Genomic DNA, 23682 nt, shown 5'->3' with positions numbered 1-23682 from the left:
AGGAATCCTCCACCAGTTTTCCAGGAATCCTCCACCAGTTTTCCAGGAATCCTCCACCAGTTTTCTAGGAGTCCTCCACCAGTTTTCTAGGAGTCCTCCACCAGTTTTCTAGGAGTCCTCCACCAGTTTTCTAGGAGTCCTCCACCAGTTTTCTAGGAGTCCTCCACCAGTTTTCCAGGAATCCTCCACCAGTTTTCCAGGAATCCTCCACCAGTTTTCTAGGAGTCCTCCACCAGTTTTCCAGGAGTCCTCCACCAGTTTTCTAGGAGTCCTCCAGCAGTTTTCCAGGAGTCCTCCACCAGTTTTCTAGGAGTCCTCCACCAGTTTTCCAGGAATCCTCCAGCAGTTTTCTAGGAGTCCTCCAGCAGTTTTCCAGGAGTCCTCCAGCAGTTTTCTAGGAGTCCTCCAGCAGTTTTCCAGGAGTCCTCCAGCAGTTTTCTAGGAGTCCTCCAGCAGTTTTCCAGCAGTCCTCCAGCAGTTTTCCAGAGGTTTTCCAGGAGTCTTAGTGAAATGGAGGTGAAGGTGGAGTTTGAGGTAAAGTGTAAGGAAGAGGTTCTCTGGGAGGACGAGGATGTAGAGAGCGCTGCTCCTGCTGACGTTCCCTTCTTCTGTCTCGTGTGTGGAAAGGCTTTTGGGCAGCGCCACAATCTAATCAAACACCAGCGAATCCACACAGGGGAACGACCCTACAGCTGTGACCAGTGCGGGAAGAGCTTCATCCAAAAACAGCACCTGACCAAGCACCAGAGGCTGCACACTGGAGAGCGGCCGTACGTCTGCCCGGAGTGCGGGCGCAGCTTCAGCCTGAAGCATAACCTGACCACCCATGAGAGGATCCACACCGGAGAGAAACCCTTCCCCTGCGCCGAATGTGGCAAAAGCTTCAGCCGCCGGGAGAACCTGCGCGCTCACCAGAGATGCCACCTGAACAGGAAGAAGGAGCCGGCCAGCCCCTCCAGTGCAGCCCCCCAGCTGCCCCTACGACATGTCAAAGAGCCGGCTGTGACTGTGAAGAACACCTCCCCCAAGGTCTCCAGCTCGGCACGGCCAACCAACCCTCGGCCATTCGTATGTCCTCAGTGTGGGAAGAGATTCTACAACAAGCAGACATTCATTAACCACTACAGGATTCACACCGGTCAGAGGCCACACACCTGCCCCGAGTGTGGCCGCAGCTTCATCCAAAAACAGCACCTGACCAAGCACCTCCGCACCCACACCGGGGAGAGGCCCTACAGCTGCAGCCAGTGTGGCCGAAGCTTCAGCATGAAGCACAACCTCGGCACACACATGAAGACCCACACCGGAGAGAAGCCCTACAGCTGCTCCGCCTGCGGCAAGAGATTCACCCGGAGAAGCACCTACCAGGCGCATCAGAGGATCCACTGCAGATCCAAGGATGAGGAGGTACCACCCCCTGAGGACCATGAGACATTGACACCCATGGATGTGCCTGAGCAGCAGATGGTGCTGACGGTGCCCTTCACCTGTGACCAGTGTGACAAGGACTTTAGTGACATCGGTGAGATACCCGACCAATGCACAGACTGTGGGGCAGCCTTCACCCAGAGCGGCATCTGGTCGGGATCCGTCCCCACAGACAAGGTCACCCCTCTAGTCTCACAGGACAAGGGTGATAACCAGGAGCCACCACTGGAAATCGTGATGGACCTGCAGAGCCAAGACAAGTCCGAGGCGGGGGCTCCCCACTTCTCCTGCCACTGGTGTGGCCAGATATTTGGCCAAAGAGAGGATCTGGAGCAACATGAGCCTCTCCACATTGGGGAGAAGATCCACGCTTGTGACCAGTGCGGGAAGACATTTTTTCAGAAGATCCTGTTGATGAAGCACCAGATGATGCACAGCAGGGACTTACAGTCCTCATGTAGTCCATCCAGCAAGGACCTCAGACATCTCCCCTCCACCCAGCCCAGGGTGGCCCCTGCGCACAAGACTTTCTCCTGCACCCGCTGCAGGAAACGCTTCAGCTACCAAGAGACGCTGAGCTTACATGAGAGAAGCCACCAGAGATGCCTGAGGCCCGCCAGCAGTGACCCTGCGAGACCCTTCCCGTGCTCTGTGTGTGGCAAATCATTTAACCAGAAACACACCCTGATCAGCCACCTGCGTATCCACTCAGGAGAGCGGCCGTACCCCTGCCCTGTGTGCGGCAAGAAATTCATCCAGAAGCAGCACCTCACCAAGCACGTGCGGCTCCACACCGGGGAGAGACCCTACTCCTGCCAGGAGTGCGGCCGAAGCTTCAGCCTCAAACACAACCTGACCACCCATCAGCGCATCCACACAGGAGAGCGGCCCTACCCCTGCACCCACTGCGGCAAGAGGTTCAACCGCAGAGGCATCTTATTGAGCCATCAACGGGTCCACCTCCAGTGACCACCTAAGCCGTGGCCAGGACGCTCTGCAGCTCTGCAGGAGGGAGACGCTCTGCAGGAGGGAGACGCTCTGCAGGAGGGAGACGCTCTGCAGGAGGGAGATGCTTTGAAGGAGGGAGATGCTCTGCAGCTCTGAAGGAGGGAGACGCTCTGAAGGAGGGAGACGCTCTGCAGGAGGGAGACACTGTGCAGCTCTGGAGGAGGGAGACGCTCTGCAGGAGGGAGACACTGTGCAGCTCTGGAGGAGAGGGACGCTCTGCAGGAGGGAGACATTCTGCAGCTCTGGAGGAGAGGGATGCTCTGCAGGAGGGAGACACTGTGCAGCTCTGAAGGAGAGGGACGCTCTGCAGGAGGGAGAAGCTGTGCAGCTCTGGAGGAGAGGGATGCTCTGCAGGAGGGAGACACTGTGCAGCTCTGGAGGAGAGGGATGCTCTGCAGGAGGGAGACACTGTGCAGCTCTGGAGGAGAGGGATGCTCTGCAGGAGGGAGACGCTGTGCAGCTCTGGAGGAGAGGGACGCTCTGCAGGAGGGAGAAGCTGTGCAGCTCTGGAGGAGAGGGATGCTCTGCAGGAGGGAGACACTGTGCAGCTCTGGAGGAGAGGGACGCTCTGCAGGATGGAGACGCTCTGCAGCTCTGCCGGAGGGGGATGTGTGGAGCACCAGCTGCTGAGGGGGGAGCTGCTCTGTGTTGGGGACTTGTTAAGGTTCTTTTCTATGTTGTGTATAATTAAAGAGGTTTTTTATAAAAAGGAAAGTTGTGCACTTACCTGTACCCCTGCCCCTGCCCCTGCCCCTGCACCTGCCCCTGCACCTGCCCCTGCACCTGTACCTGCCCCTGCACCTGCCCCTGCCCCTGCACCTGCCCCTGCCCCTGCCCCTGCACCTGCCCCTGCCCCTGCACCTCCAGCACTCACTGCTGGGTACATGCATTGGTCACATAATGCAGCTTAAAGGGATCTGTCATTATGTGTGACCCTGCAGACTGCAGCCAATGTTATGTATTGTCCCTGGAGAGATGTGTAATCAGACCTCACACTGCTGTGCTCTGTGCTCTCTGCAGCCAGTGTTATGTATTGTCCCTGGAGAGATGTGTAATCAGACCTCACACTGCTGTGCTCTGTGCTCTCTGCAGCCAGTGTTATGTATTGTCCCTGGAGAGATGTGTAATCAGACCTCACACTGCTGTGCCCTGTGCTCTCTGCAGCCAGTGTTATGTATTGTCCCTGGAGAGATGTGTAATCAGACCTCACACTGCTGTGCTCTGTGCTCTCTGCAGCCAGTGTTATGTATTGTCCCTGGAGAGATGTGTAATCAGACCTCACACTGCTGTGCTCTGTGCTCTCTGCAGCCAGTGTTATGTATTGTCCCTGGAGAGATGTATAATCAGACCTCACACTGCTGTGCTCTGTGCTCTCTGCAGCCAGTGTTATGTACTGTCCCTGGAGAGATGTGTAATCAGACCTCACACTGCTGTGCTCTGTGCTCTCTGCAGCCAGTGTTATGTATTGTCCCTGGAGAGATGTGTAATCAGACCTCACACTGCTGTGCTCTGTGCTCTCTGCAGCCAGTGTTATGTATTGTCCCTGGAGAGATGTGTAATCAGACCTCACACTGCTGTGCTCTGTGCTCTCTGCAGCCAGTGGTATGTATTGTCCCTGGAGAGATGTGTAATCATACCTCACACTGCTGTGCTCTGTGCTCTCTGCAGCCAGTGTTATGTATTATCCCTGGAGAGATGTGTAATCAGACCTCACACTGCTGTGCTCTGTGCTCTCTGCAGCCAGTGTTATGTATTGTCCCTGGAGAGATGTGTAATCAGACCTCACACTGCTGTGCTCTGTGCTCTCTGCAGCCAGTGTTATGTATTGTCCCTGGAGAGATGTGTAATCAGACCTCACACTGCTGTGCTCTGTGCTCTCTGCAGCCAGTGTTATGTACTGTCCCCGGAGAGATGTGTAATCAGACCTCACACTGCTGTGCTCTGTGCTCTCTGCAGCCAATGTTATGTATTGTCCCTGGAGAGATGTGTAATCAGACCTCACACTGCTGTGCTCAGTGCTCTCTGCAGCCAGTGTTATGTATTGTCCCTGGAGAGATGTGTAATCAGACCTCACACTGCTGTGCTCTGTGCTCTCTGCAGCCAGTGTTATGTACTGTCCCTGGAGAGATGTGTAATCAGACCTCACACTGCTGTGCTCTGTGCTCTCTGCAGCCAGTGTTATGTATTGTCCCTGGAGAGATGTATAATCAGACCTCACACTGCTGTGCTCTGTGCTCTCTGCAGCCAGTGTTATGTACTGTCCCTGGAGAGATGTATAATCAGACCTCACACTGCTGTGCTCTGTGCTCTCTGCAGCCAGTGTTATGTATTGTCCCTGGAGAGATGTGTAATCAGACCTCACACTGCTGTGCTCTGTGCTCTCTGCAGCCAGTGTTATGTATTGTCCCTGGAGAGATGTGTTATCAGACCTCACACTGCTGTGCTCCGTGCTCTCTGCAGCCAGTGTTATGTACTGTCCCTGGAGAGATGTGTAATCAGACCTCACACTGCTGTGCTCTGTGCTCTCTGCAGCCAGTGTTATGTACTGTCCCTGGAGAGATGTGTAATCAGACCTCACACTGCTGCGCTCTGTGCTCTCTGCAGCCAGTGTTATGTATTGTCCCTGGAGAGATGTGTGATCATACCTCACACTGCTGTGCTCTGTGCTCTCTGCAGCCAGTGTTACGTATTGTCCCTGGAGGGATGTGTAATCAGACCTCACACTGCTGTGCTCTGTGCTCTCTGCAGCCAGTGTTATGTATTGTCCCTGGAGAGATGTGTAATCAGACCTCACACTGCTGTGCTCTGTGCTCTCTGCAGCCAGTGTTATGTATTGTCCCTGGAGAGATGTGTAATCAGACCTCACACTGCTGTGCTCCGTGCTCTCTGCAGCCAGTGTTATGTACTGTCCCTGGTGAGATGTGTTATCAGACCTCACACTGCTGTGCTCCGTGCTCTCTGCAGCCAGTGTTATGTACTGTCCCTGGAGAGATGTGTAATCAGACCTCACACTGCTGTGCTCTGTGCTCTCTGTAGCCAGTGTTATGTATTGTCCCTGGAGAGATGTGTAATCAGACCTCACACTGCTGTGCTCTGTGCTCTCTGCAGCCAGTGTTATGTATTATCCCTGGAGAGATGTGTAATCAGACCTCACACTGCTGTGCTCTGTGCTCTCTGCAGCCAGTGTTATGTATTATCCCTGGAGAGATGTGTAATCAGACCTCACACTGCTGTGCTCTGTGCTCTCTGCAGCCAGTGTTATGTATTGTCCCAGGAGAGATGTGTAATCAGACCTCACACTGCTGTGCTCTGTGCTCTCTGCAGCCAGTGTTATGTATTGTCCCTGGAGAGATGTGTAATCAGACCTCACACTGCTGTGCTCTGTGCTCTCTGCAGCCAGTGTTATGTATTGTCCCTGGAGAGATGTGTAATCATACCTCACACTGCTGTGCTCTGTGCTCTCTGCAGCCAGTGTTATGTATTGTCCCTGGAGAGATGTGTAATCAGACCTCACACTGCTATGCTCTGTGCTCTCTGCAGCCAGTGTTATGTATTGTCCCTGGAGAGATGTGTAATCAGACCTCACACTGCTGTGCTCTGTGCTCTCTGCAGCCAGTGTTATGTACTGTCTCTGGAGAGATGTGTAATCAGACCTCACACTGCTGTGCTCTGTGCTCTCTGCAGCCAGTGTTATGTATTGTCCCTGGAGAGATGTGTAATCAGACCTCACACTGCTGTGCTCTGTGCAGCCAGTGTTATGTATTGTCCCTGGAGAGATGTGTAATCAGACCTCACACTGCTGTGCTCTGTGCTCTCTGCAGCCAGTGTTATGTATTGTCCCTGGAGAGATGTGTAATCAGACCTCACACTGCTGTGCTCCGTGCTCTCTGCAGCCAGTGTTATGTACTGTCCCTGGTGAGATGTGTTATCAGACCTCACACTGCTGTGCTCCGTGCTCTCTGCAGCCAGTGTTATGTATTGTCCCTGGAGAGATGTGTAATCATACCTCACACTGCTGTGCTCTGTGCTCTCTGCAGCCAGTGTTATGTATTGTCCCTGGAGAGATGTGTAATCAGACCTCACACTGCTGTGCTCTGTGCTCTCTGCTGCCAGTGTTATGTACTGTCCCTGGAGAGATGTGTAATCAGACCTCACACTGCTGTGCTCTGTGCTCTCTGCAGCCAGTGTTATGTATTGTCCCTGGAGAGATGTGTAATCAAACCTCACACTTCTGTGCTCTGTGCTCTGTGCAGCCAGTGTTATGTACTGTCCCTGGAGAGATGTGTAATCAGACCTCACACTGCTGTGCTCTGTGCTCTCTGCAGCCAGTGTTATGTATTGTCCCTGGAGAGATGTGTTATCAGACCTCACACTGCTGTGCTCTGTGCTCTCTGCAGCCAGTGTTATGTACTGTCCCTGGTGAGATGTGTTATCAGACCTCACACTGCTGTGCTCCGTGCTCTCTGCAGCCAGTGTTTTATGTATTGTCCCTGGAGAGATGTGTAATCATACCTCACACTGCTGTGCTCTGTGCTCTCTGCAGCCAGTGTTATGTATTGTCCCTGGAGAGATGTGTAATCAGACCTCACACTGCTGTGCTCTGTGCTCTCTGCTGCCAGTGTTATGTACTGTCCCTGGAGAGATGTGTAATCAGACCTCACACTGCTGTGCTCTGTGCTCTCTGCAGCCACTGTTATGTATTGTCCCTGGAGAGATGTGTAATCAGACCTCACACTGCTGTGCTCTGTGCTCTCTGCAGCCACTGTTATGTATTGTCCCTGGAGAGATGTATAATCAGACCTCACACTGCTGTGCTCTGTGCTCTCTGCAGCCAGTGTTATGTATTGTCCCTGGAGAGATGTGTAATCAAACCTCACACTACTGTGCTCTGTGCTCTGTGCAGCCAGTGTTATGTACTGTCCCTGGAGAGATGTGTAATCAGACCTCACACTGCTGTGCTCTGTGGTCTCAGGAGGAGGAGTCATGTGTTATTATACACAGGAGGAGGAGGAGGAGTCACGTGTTATTATACACAGCAGGAGGAGGAGTCACGTGTTATTATACACGGAGGGAGGAGGAGTTACGTGTTACTATACAAGGGAGGAGGAGTCACGTGTTACTATACACAGGAGGAGTCACGTGTTACTATACACAGGAGGAGTCACGTGTTATTATACACAGGAGGAGGAGTCACGTGTTATTATACACAGGAGGAGGAGGAGTCACGTGTTACTATACAAGGGAGGAGGAGTCACGTGTTATTATACACGGGAGGAGGAGGAGTCACGTGTTATACACGGGAGGAGGAGGAGTCACGTGTTATTATACACAGGAGGAGGAGGAGTCACGTGTTATTATACACGGGAGGAGGAGGAGTTACCTGTTACTATACAAGGGAGGAGGAGTCACGTGTTACTATACACAGGAGGAGTCACTTGTTATTATACACAGGAGGAGGAGGAGGAGTCACGTGTTATTATACACAGCAGGAGGAGGAGTCACGTGTTATTATACACGGGAGGAGGAGGAGTTACGTGTTACTATACAAGGGAGGAGGAGTCACGTGTTACTATACACAGGAGGAGTCACGTGTTATTATACACAGGAGGAGGAGTCACGTGTTATTATACACAGGAGGAGGAGGAGTCACGTGTTACTATACAAGGGAGGAGGAGTCACGTGTTATTATACACGGGAGGAGGAGGAGTCACGTGTTATACACGGGAGGAGGAGGAGTCACGTGTTATTATACACGGGAGGAGGAGGAGTCACGTGTTATTATACACAGGAGGAGGAGGAGTCACGTGTTATTATACACGGGAGGAGGAGGAGTTACCTGTTACTATACAAGGGAGGAGGAGTCACGTGTTACTATACACAGGAGGAGTCACGTGTTATTATACACAGGAGGAGGAGGAGTCACGTGTTATTATACACGGGAGGAGGAGGAGTTACGTGTTACTATACAAGGGAGGAGGAGTCACGTGTTACTATACACAGGAGGAGTCACTTGTTATTATACACAGGAGGAGGAGTCACGTGTTATTATACACAGGAGGAGGAGGAGGAGTCACGTGTTATTATACACGGGAGGAGGAGGAGTTACGTGTTACTATACAAGGGAGGAGGAGTCACGTGTTACTATACACAGGAGGAGTCACGTGTTATTATACACAGGAGGAGGAGTCACGTGTTATTATACACAGGAGGAGGAGGAGTCACTTGTTATTATACACAGGAGGAGGAGGAGTCACGTGTTATTATACACAGGAGGAGTCACGTATTACTATACACAGGAGGAGTCACGTGTTATACACAGGAGGAGGAGTCACGTGTTATTATACACAGGAGGAGGAGTCACGTGTTATTATACACAGGAGGAGGAGGAGTCACGTGTTATTATACACGGGAGGAGGAGGAGTCACGTGTTATTATACACGGGAGGAGGAGGAGTTACGTGTTATTATACACAGGAGGAGGAGGAGTCACGTGTTATTATACACAGGAGGAGGAGGAGTCACGTGTTATTATACACGGGAGGAGGAGGAGTTACGTGTTATTATACACAGGAGGAGGAGGAGTCACGTGTTATTATACACGGGAGGAGGAGTCACGTGTTATACACGGGAGGAGGAGGAGTCACGTGTTATTATACACGGGAGGAGGAGGAGTCACGTGTTATTATACACAGGAGGAGGAGGAGTCACGTGTTATTATACACAGGAGGAGGAGGAGTCACGTGTTATTATACACGGGAGGAGGAGTTACGTGTTATTATACACAGGAGGAGGAGGAGTCACGTGTTATTATACACGGGAGGAGGAGTCACGTGTTATACACGGGAGGAGGAGGAGTCACGTGTTATTATACACAGGAGGAGGAGGAGTCACGTGTTATTATACACGGGAGGAGGAGGAGTTACGTGTTATTATACACAGGAGGAGTCACTTGTTATTATACACAGGAGGAGGAGTCACGTGTTATTATACACAGGAGGAGGAGGAGGAGTCACGTGTTATTATACACAGCAGGAGGAGGAGTCACGTGTTATTATACACGGGAGGAGGAGGAGTTACGTGTTACTATACAAGGGAGGAGGAGTCACGTGTTACTATACACAGCAGGAGGAGGAGGAGTCACGTGTTATTATACACAGCAGGAGGAGGAGTCACTTGTTATTATACACGGGAGTAGGAGGAGTCACGTGTTATACACGGGAGGAGGAGGAGTCACGTGTTATTATACACAGGAGGAGGAGTCACGTGGTATTATACACGGGAGGAGGAGGAGTCACATGTTGTTATACACAGGAGGAGGAGTCACGTGTTATTATACACAGGAGGAGGAGTCACGTGTTATTATACACGGGAGGAGGAGGAGTCACGTGTTATTATACACGGGAGGAGGAGGAGTCATGTTATACACAGGAGGAGGAGGAGTCACGTGTTATTATACACAGGAGGAGGAGGAGTCACGTGTTATTATACACAGGAGGAGGAGGAGTCACGTGTTATTATACACAGGAGGAGGAGTCACGTGTTATTATACACGAGAGGAGGAGGAGTCATGTTGTTATACACAGGAGGAGGAGGAGTCATGTTATTATACACAGGAGGAGGAGTCATGTTGTTATACACAGGAGGAGGAGGAGTCATGTTGTTATACACAGGTGTCGCGCTGATGTTTGGTCTCCAGGATAATGGCGGCGTCTCTCCTGACACTGCGGCCTCTGTCGCTTGTACGTCACATGTAAAAGGTCATTCCCACAGTCCTGTGCGCGGCAACCGCGTCTGTATCACAACTTCCGGGTCATCAGCAAAGAGGAAACCGAAGCCGAGACTGGAGGTGAGAAACCGCGGAATCCACAGCCTCCACCCGGGGTATACACGGGACCCCCCCTCCTCCTCCACCCGGGGTATACACGGGACCCCCCCTCCTCCTCCACCCGGGGTATACACGGGACCCCCCCTCCTCCTCCACCCGGGGTATACACGGGACCCCCCCTCCTCCTCCACCCGGGGTATACACGGGACCCCCCCTCCTCCTCCACCCGGGGTATACACGGGACCCCCCCTCCTCCTCCACCCGGGGTATACACGGGACCACCCCTCCTCCTCCACCCGGGGTATACACGGGACCCCCCATCCTCCTCCCCCCCCTCCTCCTCCCCCCGGGGTATACACGGGACCCCCCCCTCCTCCTCCACCCGGGGTATACACGGGACCCCCCCTCCTCCTCCACCCGGGGTATACACGGGACCACCCCTCCTCCTCCACCCGGGGTATACACGGGACCCCCCATCCTCCTCCACCGGGGTATACACGGGACCCCCTCCTCTCCACCCGGGGTATACACGGGACCCCCCCTCCTCCTCCACCCGGGGTATACACGGGACCCCCCCTCCTCCTCCACCCGGGGTATACACGGGACCCCCCCTCCTCCTCCACCCGGGGTATACACGGGACCCCCCCTCCTCCTCCACCCGGGGTATACACGGGACCCCCCCTCCTCCTCCACCCGGGGTATACACGGGACCCCCCCTCCTCCTCCACCCGGGGTATACACGGGACCCCCCCTCCTCCTCCACCCGGGGTATACACGGGACCCCCCCTCCTCCTCCACCCGGGGTATACACGGGACCCCCCCTCCTCCTCCACCCGGGGTATACACGGGACCCCCCCTCCTCCTCCACCCGGGGTATACACGGGACCCCCCCTCCTCCTCCACCCGGGGTATACACGGGACCCCCCCTCCTCCTCCACCCGGGGTATACACGGGACCCCCCCTCCTCCTCCACCCGGGGTATACACGGGACCCCCCCTCCTCCTCCACCCGGGGTATACACGGGACCCCCCCTCCTCCTCCACCCGGGGTATACACGGGACCCCCCCTCCTCCTCCACCCGGGGTATACACGGGACCCCCCCTCCTCCTCCACCCGGGGTATACACGGGACCCCCCCTCCTCCTCCACCCGGGGTATACACGGGACCCCCCCTCCTCCTCCACCCGGGGTATACACGGGACCCCCCCTCCTCCTCCACCCGGGGTATACACGGGACCACCCCTCTCCACCCGGGGTATACACCGGACCCCCTCCTCTCCCCCCGGGGTATACACGGGACCCCCTCCTCTCCTCCTCCCCCCGGGGTATACACGGGACCCCCTCCTCTCCTCCTCCACCCGGGGTATACACGGGACCACCCCTCTCCACCCGGGGTATACACGGGACCACCCCTCTCCACCCGGGGTATACACGGGACCACCCCTCTCCACCCGGGGTATACACGGGACCACCCCTCTCCACCCGGGGTATACACGGGACCACCCCTCTCCACCCGGGGTATACACGGGACCACCCCTCTCCACCCGGGGTATACACCGGACCCCCTCCTCTCCCCCCGGGGTATACACCGGGACCCCTCTCCTCCTCCCCCCGGGGTATACACGGGACCCCTCTCCTCCTCCCCCCGGGGTATACACGGGACCCCTCTCCTCCTCCCCCCGGGGTATACACGGGACCCCCCCCTCCTCCTCCACCCGGGGTATACACGGGACCCCCCCTCCTCCTCCACCCGGGGTATACACGGGACCCCCCCTCCTCCTCCACCCGGGGTATACACGGGACCCCCCCTCCTCCTCCACCCGGGGTATACACGGGACCCCCCCTCCTCCTCCACCCGGGGTATACACGGGACCCCCCCTCCTCCTCCACCCGGGGTATACACCGGACCCCCTCCTCTCCACCCGGGGTATACACGGGACCCCCTCCTCTCCTCCTCCCCCCGGGGTATACACGGGACCCCCTCCTCTCCTCCTCCCCCCGGGGTATACACGGGACCCCCTCCTCTCCTCCTCCACCCGGGGTATACACGGGACCACCCCTCTCCACCCGGGGTATACACGGGACCCCTCTCCTCCTCCCCCCGGGGTATACACGGGACCCCTCTCCTCCTCCCCCCGGGGTATACACGGGACCCCTCTCCTCCTCCCCCCGGGGTATACACGGGACCCCTCTCCTCCTCCCCCCGGGGTATACACGGGACCCCCTCCTCTCCTCCTCCACCCGGGGTATACACGGGACCCCCTCCTCTCCTCCTCCACCCGGGGTATACACGGGACCACCCCTCTCCACCCGGGGTATACACGGGACCACCCCTCTCCACCCGGGGTATACACGGGACCACCCCTCTCCCCCCGGGGTATACACGGGACCCCTCTCCTCCTCCCCCCGGGGTATACACGGGACCCCTCTCCTCCTCCCCCCGGGGTATACACGGGACCCCTCTCCTCCTCCCCCCGGGGTATACACGGGACCCCTCTCCTCCTCCCCCCGGGGTATACACGGGACCCCTCTCCTCCTCCCCCCGGGGTATACACGGGACCCCTCTCCTCCTCCCCCCGGGGTATACACGGGACCCCCTCCTCTCCTCCTCCCCCCGGGGTATACACGGGACCCCCTCCTCTCCTCCTCCCCCCGGGGTATACACGGGACCCCCTCCTCTCCTCCTCCCCCCGGGGTATACACGGGACCCCTCTCCTCCTCCCCCCGGGGTATACACGGGACCCCTCTCCTCCTCCCCCCGGGGTATACACGGGACCCCCTCCTCTCCTCCTCCCCCCGGGGTATACACGGGACCACCCCTCTCCACCCGGGGTATACACGGGACCACCCCTCTCCACCCGGGGTATACACGGGACCCCCTCCTCTCCACCCGGGGTATACACGGGACCCCCCCTCCTCCTCCACCCGGGGTATACACGGGACCCCCCCTCCTCTCCTCCTCCCCCCGGGGTATACACGGGACCCCCCCCTCCCTCTCCTCCTCCCCCCCCCCCCGGGGTATACACGGGACCCCCCCTCTCCTCCTCCACCCGGGGTATACACGGGACCCCCCCCTCTCCTCCTCCACCCGGGGTATACACGGGACCTCCCCCCCTCCCCTCCTCCCCCCCCGGGGTATACACGGGACCTTCTCCTCCTCCCCCCCCCGGGGTATACACGGGACCTTCTCCTCCTCCCCCCCCCGGGGTATACACGGGACCCCTCTCCTCCCCCCCCCCGGGGTATACACGGGTTTGCTTTGTGTGCATCAGTCATGACCGGACCCTAATGTCGTCTTTGTCTCCAGGTCCTCCCTGGGATCAGCGGGATGCAAAGTACAGAGAGAAGCACTCGCTCCTCCAAGAGGATTGTCCCGGAGCCGGCACACGACCATGAGCTCCCGGCTGCCCACACCAGCAGCGGGCAGTACATGTGCATTGAGTGCAGCGAAACATTCAACAACAAGCTGGAGCTGAACTCTCATCGTCAGAGTCATGTGACCAAAAGGCAATTCACCTGCTCCCACTGCGGCCGAGGATTCCACCACCAGTTCTTCTTACAGATGCACGAGAGAAGCCATGAAGATGGGATCCCCAACACGTCGCTTGCCAAGTCATCCACCGGGCGCGTCATGTCTACTCGGAGCAGCAAGTCATCGCAAGTGGCCGATATCATTCATGTGGCGCCAGCCCCCAGCAAGTCCACCTATCATCTTAACTCTAGAGTCGAATTCAAAAGGGAACTGAGCACCAATCAAGACCTTCTCCCCAGAGAGTGCGTGACAAGACGCACCCAAGGAACATCTCCTGCTGAGACAGCAGACGACTCGGAGAAGACTCAGTTTGAGCTAAGGATATCCAAGCTCTCTGACCGCACCATTCATCTCATCGACCCTTATGGAAACACCTTGGAAATCCTGGCTGAGGTCTTCAACACTTACACCATCGGAGAACCTGATGACGACGACGATGATGATGACGATGAGGAGGAGGCGAGCATGAGCCCCATCGGTGACTTAAGAGTTTCTGCTTCGCCCCCTTCCAGCCCTGCCCCTCTGAGCATGGAGACCACACAAGATTTGGAGATTTGTTCTTCACCTCAAGTAGAAGTGTCTGAACCCTCCGAGCCAAAGACTGCTGGGGGCGTGGCTGAAGATGTGCCTCCTCAGTGTATGGAGTCTGTCTCCAGCATCTCCCCTAAGACCCTTCCTGATGCCAGTGATGATTCTGAGAACGTGCCCAGCACCCAGGCTCCTGCTCAGTCTGACACACAGGAGCTTCTTAGCAATGTCCTCACCACTGAAATCCCCAGCATCTCCTCCATAACTGGTGAGAATCTGACGGTTACAGAAGGTCCCCTTGTAGGAGATGCGGATGGATGTGATAAAGAACCTGCTGTGGTCACTGCACAGACTGAGGATCCAGCGATTAAACTTGGCGATCCTGTAACCTCGCTGGATTCTGATGTGTCACATGGTGGCAATGTTTCCACTGAGGATAGACCCACATTAGATAAACCTGTGACTCCCGAGCCCCTTATAGACAATGAGGAAAAGCAGAGCACCCAATCCCCCCTCGCAACCTTGACCGATGCATTGGATCCATCGTTGCCTGTGACCCCATTGATAAGTGAAGCCGACTTTTTGCTGGACATTAATGAGAGCAATGATGACTTGGTTACTTCTTGTATGAAGGACATTCAGGACCTTCCAAGCGACCAGGAAATTCCCCCAAAGATTGATGTCTGGGCATCTGAGTTTGATGAAGGTAATGAGCCTTGTGGAGCTGAAATCCCGCTCATTAGTCAGGATGAGAGTCCAGCTGTGACATTGCTGGAAGTTGACTCTACTGAGTTACAGACAACATCAACTCTTCACGAGGATGTGCCAGAAGACGCTGCCCTTGGAACCAACCAATTTACTGGCAACAAAGATTGCAGCTCTTCAGGAGATATCGAAGAAATCAATCTCAAAGACCGAACTGAGGCTGCATCCAATAGTGAACGTGATCCCAGCTTGAGTAAAGAAGATCTAAGCCGAGGAGTCTTAGATGATGCACCGCAGCCTGCTGATGTCTGTGCTTCACAACCTAGCCCTCAGAATATAGAAAATCTCATGATGTCCGTGGACATTCCCGACCAGGGAAGTCCTTTAGATAACGAGGAGAGATCTGATGAGAAAGACTTGGAGACGGTACATATTTCTTTAGAGACAGAAGTCAACCAGCCTGTTGTAGTGCCTGACACATTACCGCTCACTGGCAGTGACCCAATCCCTCAAGAAGAACAAAGTCCACCTGAGAGCTCAGAGGGACCTATTCATCCAGAGAAAACAGATCTAGTTCTTCATGATCGTTCCCAGAATGACGATGATGACGGCTCACAACTAAATCCAGACCATGACCCAGGTGTAAGTTCAAGTCTTCCTGATATGCAACCTCTGAGCAGCAGTGACCTCGAGCTAGATCTGAACTTAAGAGACGACAAGCTGATTGGTTCTGACGTCTCCTTCTCTAATATGGGTTTTATTGGCTCTTCTAAGACTGAAGAAAGTCAGGTTCCAGGTGATGCTCCAGTGGTGACTCCGGCAGAGCTCGCTGCTTATACCATTGAAGACTCTTCTCATGAAAACCTCCAGACATCGGTTTATGTCACCGAAGTTGATGATGTGGAAAAGATCCCCTTTGACCAGAAGATTCCATCGGGAGGCGACAACCCAACCGGCCTCCCCGAGCCTGAGGAAGTGGGTGTTACCGATGGCTTGATGTCTCCTTGTCATGAGGATTTATCTTTAAAGGATTTCACAGAAGGTGATGATGTCTTGTTTGGTGCTTTGACGGCAGCAGGTGTAGGAGCTTCAGAATGTGATTTGTCACAACAAGCGCAACCTACAGAGCAAGACATAGTAACTAGTACAACGAGCGGTGAAATAAGTAGCGGCAGATCTTTGGAGAACGCTGACCTGAAAGATGTGTTTGAGAATCTGAGAGCTGATCCTCCAGCGTTGTGTCTTCTGGATGAGACCTTAGAGCTGTCTCCTGACCTCAAAATTCTCTCTGAGAAGTGTTTACTGAGTAGCGATGATGTGAAAGATCTGGTAGAAAATGACACAGATAAAAGCCTCTCCCACGAGGTCCCACCTAAGCAGTACATTCAGATGTCCAACGCCGACCTTACAGAAAACGACATCGCTGATGATTTAGAGTCTGGGACTCTCTTACTTGATGCTCCAAATGTGGATGAAACTCCTAAAGACGACGATATATCTGCGGTGTCTGGGGATGATGAGAGTTATGAGTTATCTGATATGCTGTCACCTGATATCCAGGATAACGAATATGCAGAGGACCTGGATGACAAACACGTTGGTGTCGGGAGCCAATGTGTAAAGTGTGGCCGTCGTGTAAGACGTGGAAGAAAGGAGTTGGTCTGGTTTCCTGACTGCTATAAGTGTCGCTTGAAGACAAAGAGGGAAGAGCGACGATCTGGTGAAGGGAATTGTCACAGTCCAGAATTTGTGCTCGAAACCGACAGAAAAAAAGTTTCTCCAGACTCCTCCAGATTCCAGATCAAGCAGGAGGTGGACTCTGTACGCGACAATGCATCTTACAGGACTGTTAAATCCGCACACACAATTAATGAAGGCTCCCCTGCCCTCTACAAAAAGACCTATAAATGTCCAAAGTGTGAGAAGTCCTTCCGACTCCCAACTCTGCTCGCCAGTCACATGAAATGTCACACATTACCGCAGTGCCTTGGCTGTGGATGTCCATTGGCCCTCAAGAACAAGGGGAAGCGCATTCCCAAGAGGTGCCACGAATGCTTCCAGAAATTCAAGGAGCAAAGAAAAGAGGAGATGGCTCCTGGGGCTGAGGGGGAGGATGAAAGCCTGGATTCTGAAAGTGGATCTCTTTACGTGGAAGAAGCAGATGATGAACCAGAGGATTACCCAGACAATCCTAAGCCAGGAAGTATCAAAAGAGGAACAAAGCCGTTCCACTCTGCACTCATGAGGAAGCACAAGAAGATGAATCCTGCCATACAAGCGCTGTACTGTACTTGTGATGATTTGTACAAAACTGGAGCAAAACCTCCAAAGATCTGCAAGAACTGCCAAAAACCTGTCAGAGATCGACTGGTGAGGGACAAAGTGACGCAATTAAAGACCAAGAAACGGCCTCCACCGGACAACCGGGACTTGCTTGGAGAGTCGTCCTTGAGCTGTGACACGGAGCTGAGTCATGATGAGGATTTCAGTAAAGAGGATGAGCTTTTTACTGGATTGGGGACAAGTGACCAGATCATTCCAGTAGATGGAGAGAAGCCTCGTTTATGTCCGCAGTGTGGCAAAATATTTAAGTGCAATAGGTCGATGAATCTCCACCTGATGAGCCATTCAGCCACACAGTGTGAGTCTTGTGGTTGTCGGCTGCAGAAGAAGAAACGAGTGGGTCGGTGGTCGAAGAAATGTCGTGTCTGTAGGCTGCTCACCAAGGATAGTGGTGCCATAGAAGAGGTCCTCCCAAGTGAGAAGATCCTCAAGGATAAGAGCATGGCTTCTCTCCGTCTCAAAATGAAACAGTCAAAAGTTGTGAGAAATAGAAAAGTCCATTCCATTGTCAAAAGCAAAAAAGACCTAAAATGGATGAACATGATTTTGGCTGTAAAGGGCCTGACCCGAAAACCCAGAAAGAAGAAAGAGCAATCCATAAAGAGTCCAAGTGAAGTGACCGCTGATGATGGCTCAGCTACTTGTGTCGGTCCGGGTGCTGAGGACCTTGGCAGTCCTTCAGGTTTGCCAGTTTCCAAGAAGAAGGTATTGGATGGAACAACAAAGACCAATAGGAAGTGCTTATACAAAGAGAAGAATATCATAAAAGTGGAGGAACAGCAACTACCCCCGTATATTGATGATCCATCCACTGCTTCAGTATTAGTTAAAGAAGAGGAAGAAAACCAGTGTTTGGAATGTAATGAAATGTTCATGAACTTTGAGCTTCTGCTTAGTCACCAGCAAGATCATGTCAAGGAGGAAGCTTTCACCTGTGCACAGTGCCCCCAAAGCTTCTCCACAGCACAATACCTGAGTATTCACACTAGTGCCCATGCTGAAGGACCTCCTTTTCGTTGCCTGGAGTGCAATAAAACCTTTACAAGACGCAATCACCTTGGTGTCCATAGACGTGTACATACAGGAGCCCGGCCCTATGCCTGCCCTGATTGTCCATGCAGATTTCGGCAAAAGGGCAGCTTGATCATCCATCGGTACACGCACAGGAACCTGCAGTTCATGCTATTAAAACCATTTCAGTGTTCAGTATGTAATAAAAGCTTTAAGCAGAAGGAGCGGCTGGTCATACATGAGCGCCTTCACACTGGGGAATGCCCGTTTTCCTGTAAAGACTGTGACAAAGTGTTTCCCAGTAAGTCGAGGCTCTATGTTCATCGCAGGAGTCACAAAGTTACTGAGAGTTCATCAAGTGTTGAGCAAAACACAAGCAGTAAGGAAGAGTCTGGAGGGCCTCCTTTCCAGTGCAAGGACTGTAACAAGATCTGCTCCACTAAGGCCAGCCTTGTTCTTCATTGTAAAGTTCATAAGTCTCCAGCCACTAGTAAGCAGAGCGGCAGCTACGAGGAAAACCAGGAAACCAGAACAGATGAGGCTGCCTTGACCTCGGAGCACCACCTCAACATCAAAACTGAACCAGATGTGCATCCTTTTACCTGCAAGGACTGTAACAAGGTTTGCTCAACCAAGGCCAGCCTTGTTCTTCATCGTAAAGTGCATGGAGTGGGCCAGATATCAGCTGTGGGTAGTCCAGCCTTCATCTGTAAGGACTGCCATAAAGTTTGTTCCACTAAAGCCAGTCTTGTTCTCCATCGCAAAGTGCACAAGTCCCCAGTGATGTGTCATCTCAAAACGGATATTGGGGACCCCCCGTACACTTGCCAGGACTGTAATAAAGTTTGTTCTACAAAGGCCAGCTTTGTACTTCACTCTAAGGTGCACAGGTCATCGTCTAGCAGTGAGCACATCCTAAAAACCAACATGGGGCCAAAATCTTTTGTTTGTAAAAAATGTAATTTTGTCTGCTCCACCAAGGCCAGCTTTGTCCTACACAGAAGGGTGCACCGATCCTCACAGAGTCTTGTGAAAAAACTTAAAGCTGGAACTGGAGAGCATCCTTTCACATGCAAGCACTGTAATAAAGTGTGCTCCACCAAGGCGAGCCTCGTTCTTCACTGCAAGGTGCATAAATCGTTACCCGGCACCAGTGAGCAGAGCTCCATTCTCCAGGCAGAGGTGGAAGAGAAGCCGTATCATTGTAAAGAGTGCGGCAAACTCTACTCCACCAAAGGCAGACTTTTGTCGCACATTAAATTGCATGCTCCCCAAGATGGATCCAGCAGCGGAGAGCAGCTCGTAATGGACACCGAGGAAAAGCCGTTTGCATGTCCTATATGCCACATGAGGTTCACACGCTTGAAAATTCTTGTGCGCCACAAACTCCTCCATGGGGAAGATGTCTTCAGTTGTGGGCATTGTGGAAAGAGATTTTTATTCCAGAAATCCCTTATGAACCATGTCCCGGTATGTCTCAAGAAGAGCAAAGGTAAGGGCCTCCAGGGGAAAGAGAAGGTTCCCAAGAAGAGGAAGATTAAGGATGGAAGCAGTAGTGAAGAGAGTGCCCCGAAGAAGAGAAAAAACGAGAACAAGAAAGCTGCTACAGCTGTGCAAAAACTGAAGCAAAAAAAGTTACTGAAAGCCAAGAAGCTGGTGATAAATAAGGAAAAGGGTAAAGCTAAGAGCAGTCAGGAAAAGAAACCAAAGAAAGCCAAGGGAGAAGATGAGCAGCAGCCGGAGGCTGAGGGAGGGGAGCCCAGCGATGGCAAACCAGAAAGACTCCTGGAGGCCGAGTCCAAGGAGAAGGACAAGAAGCCGAAAGATGTTGGCAAAGTAAAAAAAGTTGTCAAGAAAGTCCCACTGAAGCCCAAACGGCAGAAGGTCACCAGTGAAAGTCTGAAGAAGTGGAGGATCATCGCTGCTGCCACTGTCAAGAAGAGGAAGCTTCAGGCTGTAATGAGTGCCGGAAAGAAGAAGGGAACTGTGAAGAAGAAGGGGCCCGCGAAAGCCAAGACTGGGGGGAAGAGCAGTAAGGAGTAAGCAGAATCTGAGCAACCCCCCCCCCCCCCATGACCAACCTCCTGATCCTCCACCCAATATATCAGTGTTCTTATCTTAATCTACCGATGATGAAGCCGTTATTATACCATGTTGTCTTTTAATAAAAATCCCTTGTATGAAGGTTTCTCTGGCGCTCGAGTCTTGTGTCCGGCTGTATGTGGTCGTTGCGTGTGCGCATGATCCTCGAAGCGTCTGTGCTGAGGGAGGTGGGAGACTCCCATCACATGGACTGAGCAGTTACCTAGTACTTGTCCCAGCCGCAGTTGTGTGATGAGAGACCGGTGCTGACCCTGAGTGGGGTTGCCTGCGGCTTAGTGAATTGTTCATGTACAGTCCTGGCCATAAGTCCTGAGAATGACACAAATCTCCTCCTGTCACATGATGTGTCCCTCTGGTTTGTCAGATGTTTATCACATACAGAGATACAAGTGCAATCATATTATGGGGAGCAGAAGCTTTTATTGTCAGGTGGGAGGAGTTACTGCAGTGAGTCAGTATCTGCAGGACCTCTCCTTCTTCTTCAGGACCTCTGCACTTCTCCCCGGCAGCTCTCACTCACCTCCTGCACCAGATCCTGACTGATCGCCGTCCATTCATGCACTATCACTGCTGCATTCTGTCACAATGTGTTGGGTTTGTTTGTCCTCCATCTGATTATTGACCACAAGTTCTCAATGGGATAAGATCCGGGGAGTTTCCGGGCCATGGACCCAGAATCTCTGTGTTCTGTTCCCGGAGCCATGGACCCAGAATCTCTGTGTTCTGTTCCCGGAGCCATTTAGTTCTCCCCTTTATGGCCGGTGCTCCATCATGCTGGAGGAGGCTCTGCTCATCACCATCTGCTCCTGGAGGGTTGGGAGAAGCGGCTCCTGGAGGACATTCTGCTCCATTCTTTATTCATGGAGGTGTTTTTAGGGCGATTCCCTTGGCTGAGAAGCCCCCCACACACACACACACACATGAATGGCTGCAGGAGGCTTTACAGGTGCAGGAGACAGGACTGGGGGCATCGCTCACCTTGTCTCCTCCCAACAATCGGAAAGGGGATTCATCAGAGACAATGACCCCCCCCCCCCCCAGTCCTCAGCGTCCACTCCCTGCACCTCCTGCAGAATATCCGTCTGTCCCTGATGGTTCCTGGAGAGAAGCGGCTTCTGTGCTGCCCTCCTGGACACCAGGCCTTGCTCCAGGAGTCTCCGCAGTGTCACAGCGCGTGCAGATGCCTCACACCTGCTGCTGCCATTCCTGAGCTCTGCGATGGTGGGAGCCCCATCCCCAAGCTGAGACACTTGTAAGAGACGGTCCTGGCGCTTGCTGGTCCTTCTTGGGCTCCTGGAGCCTTTTTGGTAACAATGGCGCCTCTCTCCTTGGATTCCTTGATGATGCGATAGATCGGTGACTGAGGTGCCATCTTTCTCGCTGCGATACTCTTCCCTGTTCGGGCAGTTTTGTGCAGCGCAATGATGACTGCACGGGTTTCTTTAGAGATAACCATGGGTAACAGAAGAGAAACAATGATGCCAAGCACCAGCCTCCTTGTAAAGTGTCCAGGGGTGTGATTGTTACTTAATCCTGACAGATTGCCCCCAGCCCTGTCCTCATCAGCCCCCGCACCTGTGTTACTGGAGACATCACTGACACTTTTTTGGGGGGGAAAAAGTTCATTTTCTAGGCAAATACTGACTTTGTAATGAATTGCTGATAAGCTGATCGCTCTGTATAACATTCTGGAGAATATGCAAATTACCATTATAACACCTGATGCCGGAGACTTTGTAACAATTACCATTTGTATCATTCTCATATCTTATGGCCAGGACTGTAGTGTAAGTGATTGAGGTCTGGCTCTATCTGCCTCAATGTTTTGCTTCCGTTAATGGGCTCCATTGAGATACTCACAAAACGTTAGGGATATTTGGCTTGTGGTGAAATCCAACTATTCAATGCACAAAGGCATCTCCTATCATCTCCTGGTTCCTGGGAAGGAATGTGGAATGTGTGTGGAGCAAAAAGTACAATACAGGAGGCGAAAATATTCATTGAAGAACTAAACCACAACAACTGGGGTATCAATTTTACGGCGAATATCAGCAAAGACCTTATGGTTTTTTTAGACTTAGAAATAGGCCACAATTCGAGCACCATTGTTACAAAAAATCATTTAAAAAAAGTTGATAGCAATGGATACCTTGACTACAGAAGTGCCCACTATGGCAAATGGCTTAAAAATATACCGTTTAGCCAATTTGCCAGAATTCGAAAAAACTGCTCCTTAAACAAGGACTATCATGAACAAGCAAAAATCATCCAGGAAATTTAATGAGAAAAAATTTCCTAAAAAACTTATCCAGACAGCCTATCAACTTAACAAAGAAAAAAAGAAATCAAATCACCTTCAAAAAAAGACAGACACAAACAGTTTTAACTATAATTTCGTCACCACTGAGCTCGCTCAGTTTTGGCTTGTGATTCTAAGTGGCTAGTGAACTTAAGTGAGTTGAAAAAAAGCGGAGTTTTGTGTGTGTTAAGAGTGAATCTGTTGTTTGGGTGATTGTGGACTGAGTATATAGGTAATAGCACTTTTCTTAGTGTCACAATTTAAATAGATTTTTTTTTCCTTTCTTTGCCTGGTCTGCTAATTGGGAGGAGGGATTAGTGTTCACACCTGATAAATTAAGGTCTAGCAACTCACTTTTGAGCTCGCTCAGTTTTGGCTTGTGATTCTAAGTGGCTAGTGAACTTAAGTGAGTTGAAAAAAGCGGAGTTTGAAAAAGAGAAGTCCACAGAACTGTAAGTAACCTACATTTTATATCTCTTGATTTATATACTTATCACTGTTTTGTTACTAGGATATGGCTAGCAGGATTGGTGGTATGCTCCAGTGCACACTCTGCCGCATGTATACACTGCTGGAGCAGGAGTTCGAGGGTGAATACCGCTGTGACAGATGTGCCCATATTTTTCTACTGGAAGCTCGTGTAAGAGATCTGGAGGAAGATATTGCACGGCTGCGAGCAATTGACAATCTTGAGAGGAGTATGCTGCTCACTGAGCAAGCAATAAGCGGGGTAGAAGTGGAGGGTGGAGAGGAAAGCCAGCAGGGCCAGGTGGGTAGCTGGGTTACTGTAACTAGAGGGGGTAGGAAGGGGTCAAAGAAAAGGAAGGCCAACTCTGACTCTGAACATCCAAGCAAAATTGCAAAATTGTGCAATGATGTAAGGACGTCAGTGTCAGAAATGG

The 23682-nt window shown here is 52.7% G+C and overlaps 2 protein-coding genes across 2 annotated transcripts; both read left to right on the top strand.

Moving 5' to 3' along the window:
* Window positions 1–297: 297 nt before the first annotated feature.
* Window positions 298–3125, top strand: LOC140109606 (uncharacterized). The gene has a single exon (XM_072132111.1). It carries the CDS (start codon window positions 511–513, stop codon window positions 2395–2397), a length of 1887 nt encoding a protein of 628 aa, XP_071988212.1. The 5' UTR covers window positions 298–510; the 3' UTR covers window positions 2398–3125.
* A 10429-nt stretch (window positions 3126–13554) lies between these two features.
* On the top strand, window positions 13555–20566 carry LOC140109605 (uncharacterized). The gene has a single exon (XM_072132110.1). The coding sequence runs from the start codon at window positions 13588–13590 to the stop codon at window positions 20419–20421; it is 6834 nt and encodes a 2277-aa protein (XP_071988211.1). The 5' UTR covers window positions 13555–13587; the 3' UTR covers window positions 20422–20566.
* Window positions 20567–23682: the final 3116 nt, after the last annotated feature.

This window comes from Engystomops pustulosus, unplaced genomic scaffold (assembly GCF_040894005.1).
Source record: "Engystomops pustulosus unplaced genomic scaffold, aEngPut4.maternal MAT_SCAFFOLD_231, whole genome shotgun sequence".
In the NCBI taxonomy this organism is placed as follows: Eukaryota; Metazoa; Chordata; class Amphibia; order Anura; family Leptodactylidae; genus Engystomops; species Engystomops pustulosus.
The sequence above is the reverse complement of the archived record's forward strand: the minus strand, read 5'-3'. Positions and strand labels throughout refer to the sequence as shown.

Excerpts from the sequence above, each read along its gene's own strand:
- LOC140109606 (XM_072132111.1), top strand. The coding sequence starts at position 511 with ATGGAGGTGAAGGTGGAGTTTGAGGTAAAGTGTAAGGAAGAGGTTCTC.
- LOC140109605 (XM_072132110.1), top strand. The coding sequence starts at position 13,588 with ATGCAAAGTACAGAGAGAAGCACTCGCTCCTCCAAGAGGATTGTCCCG.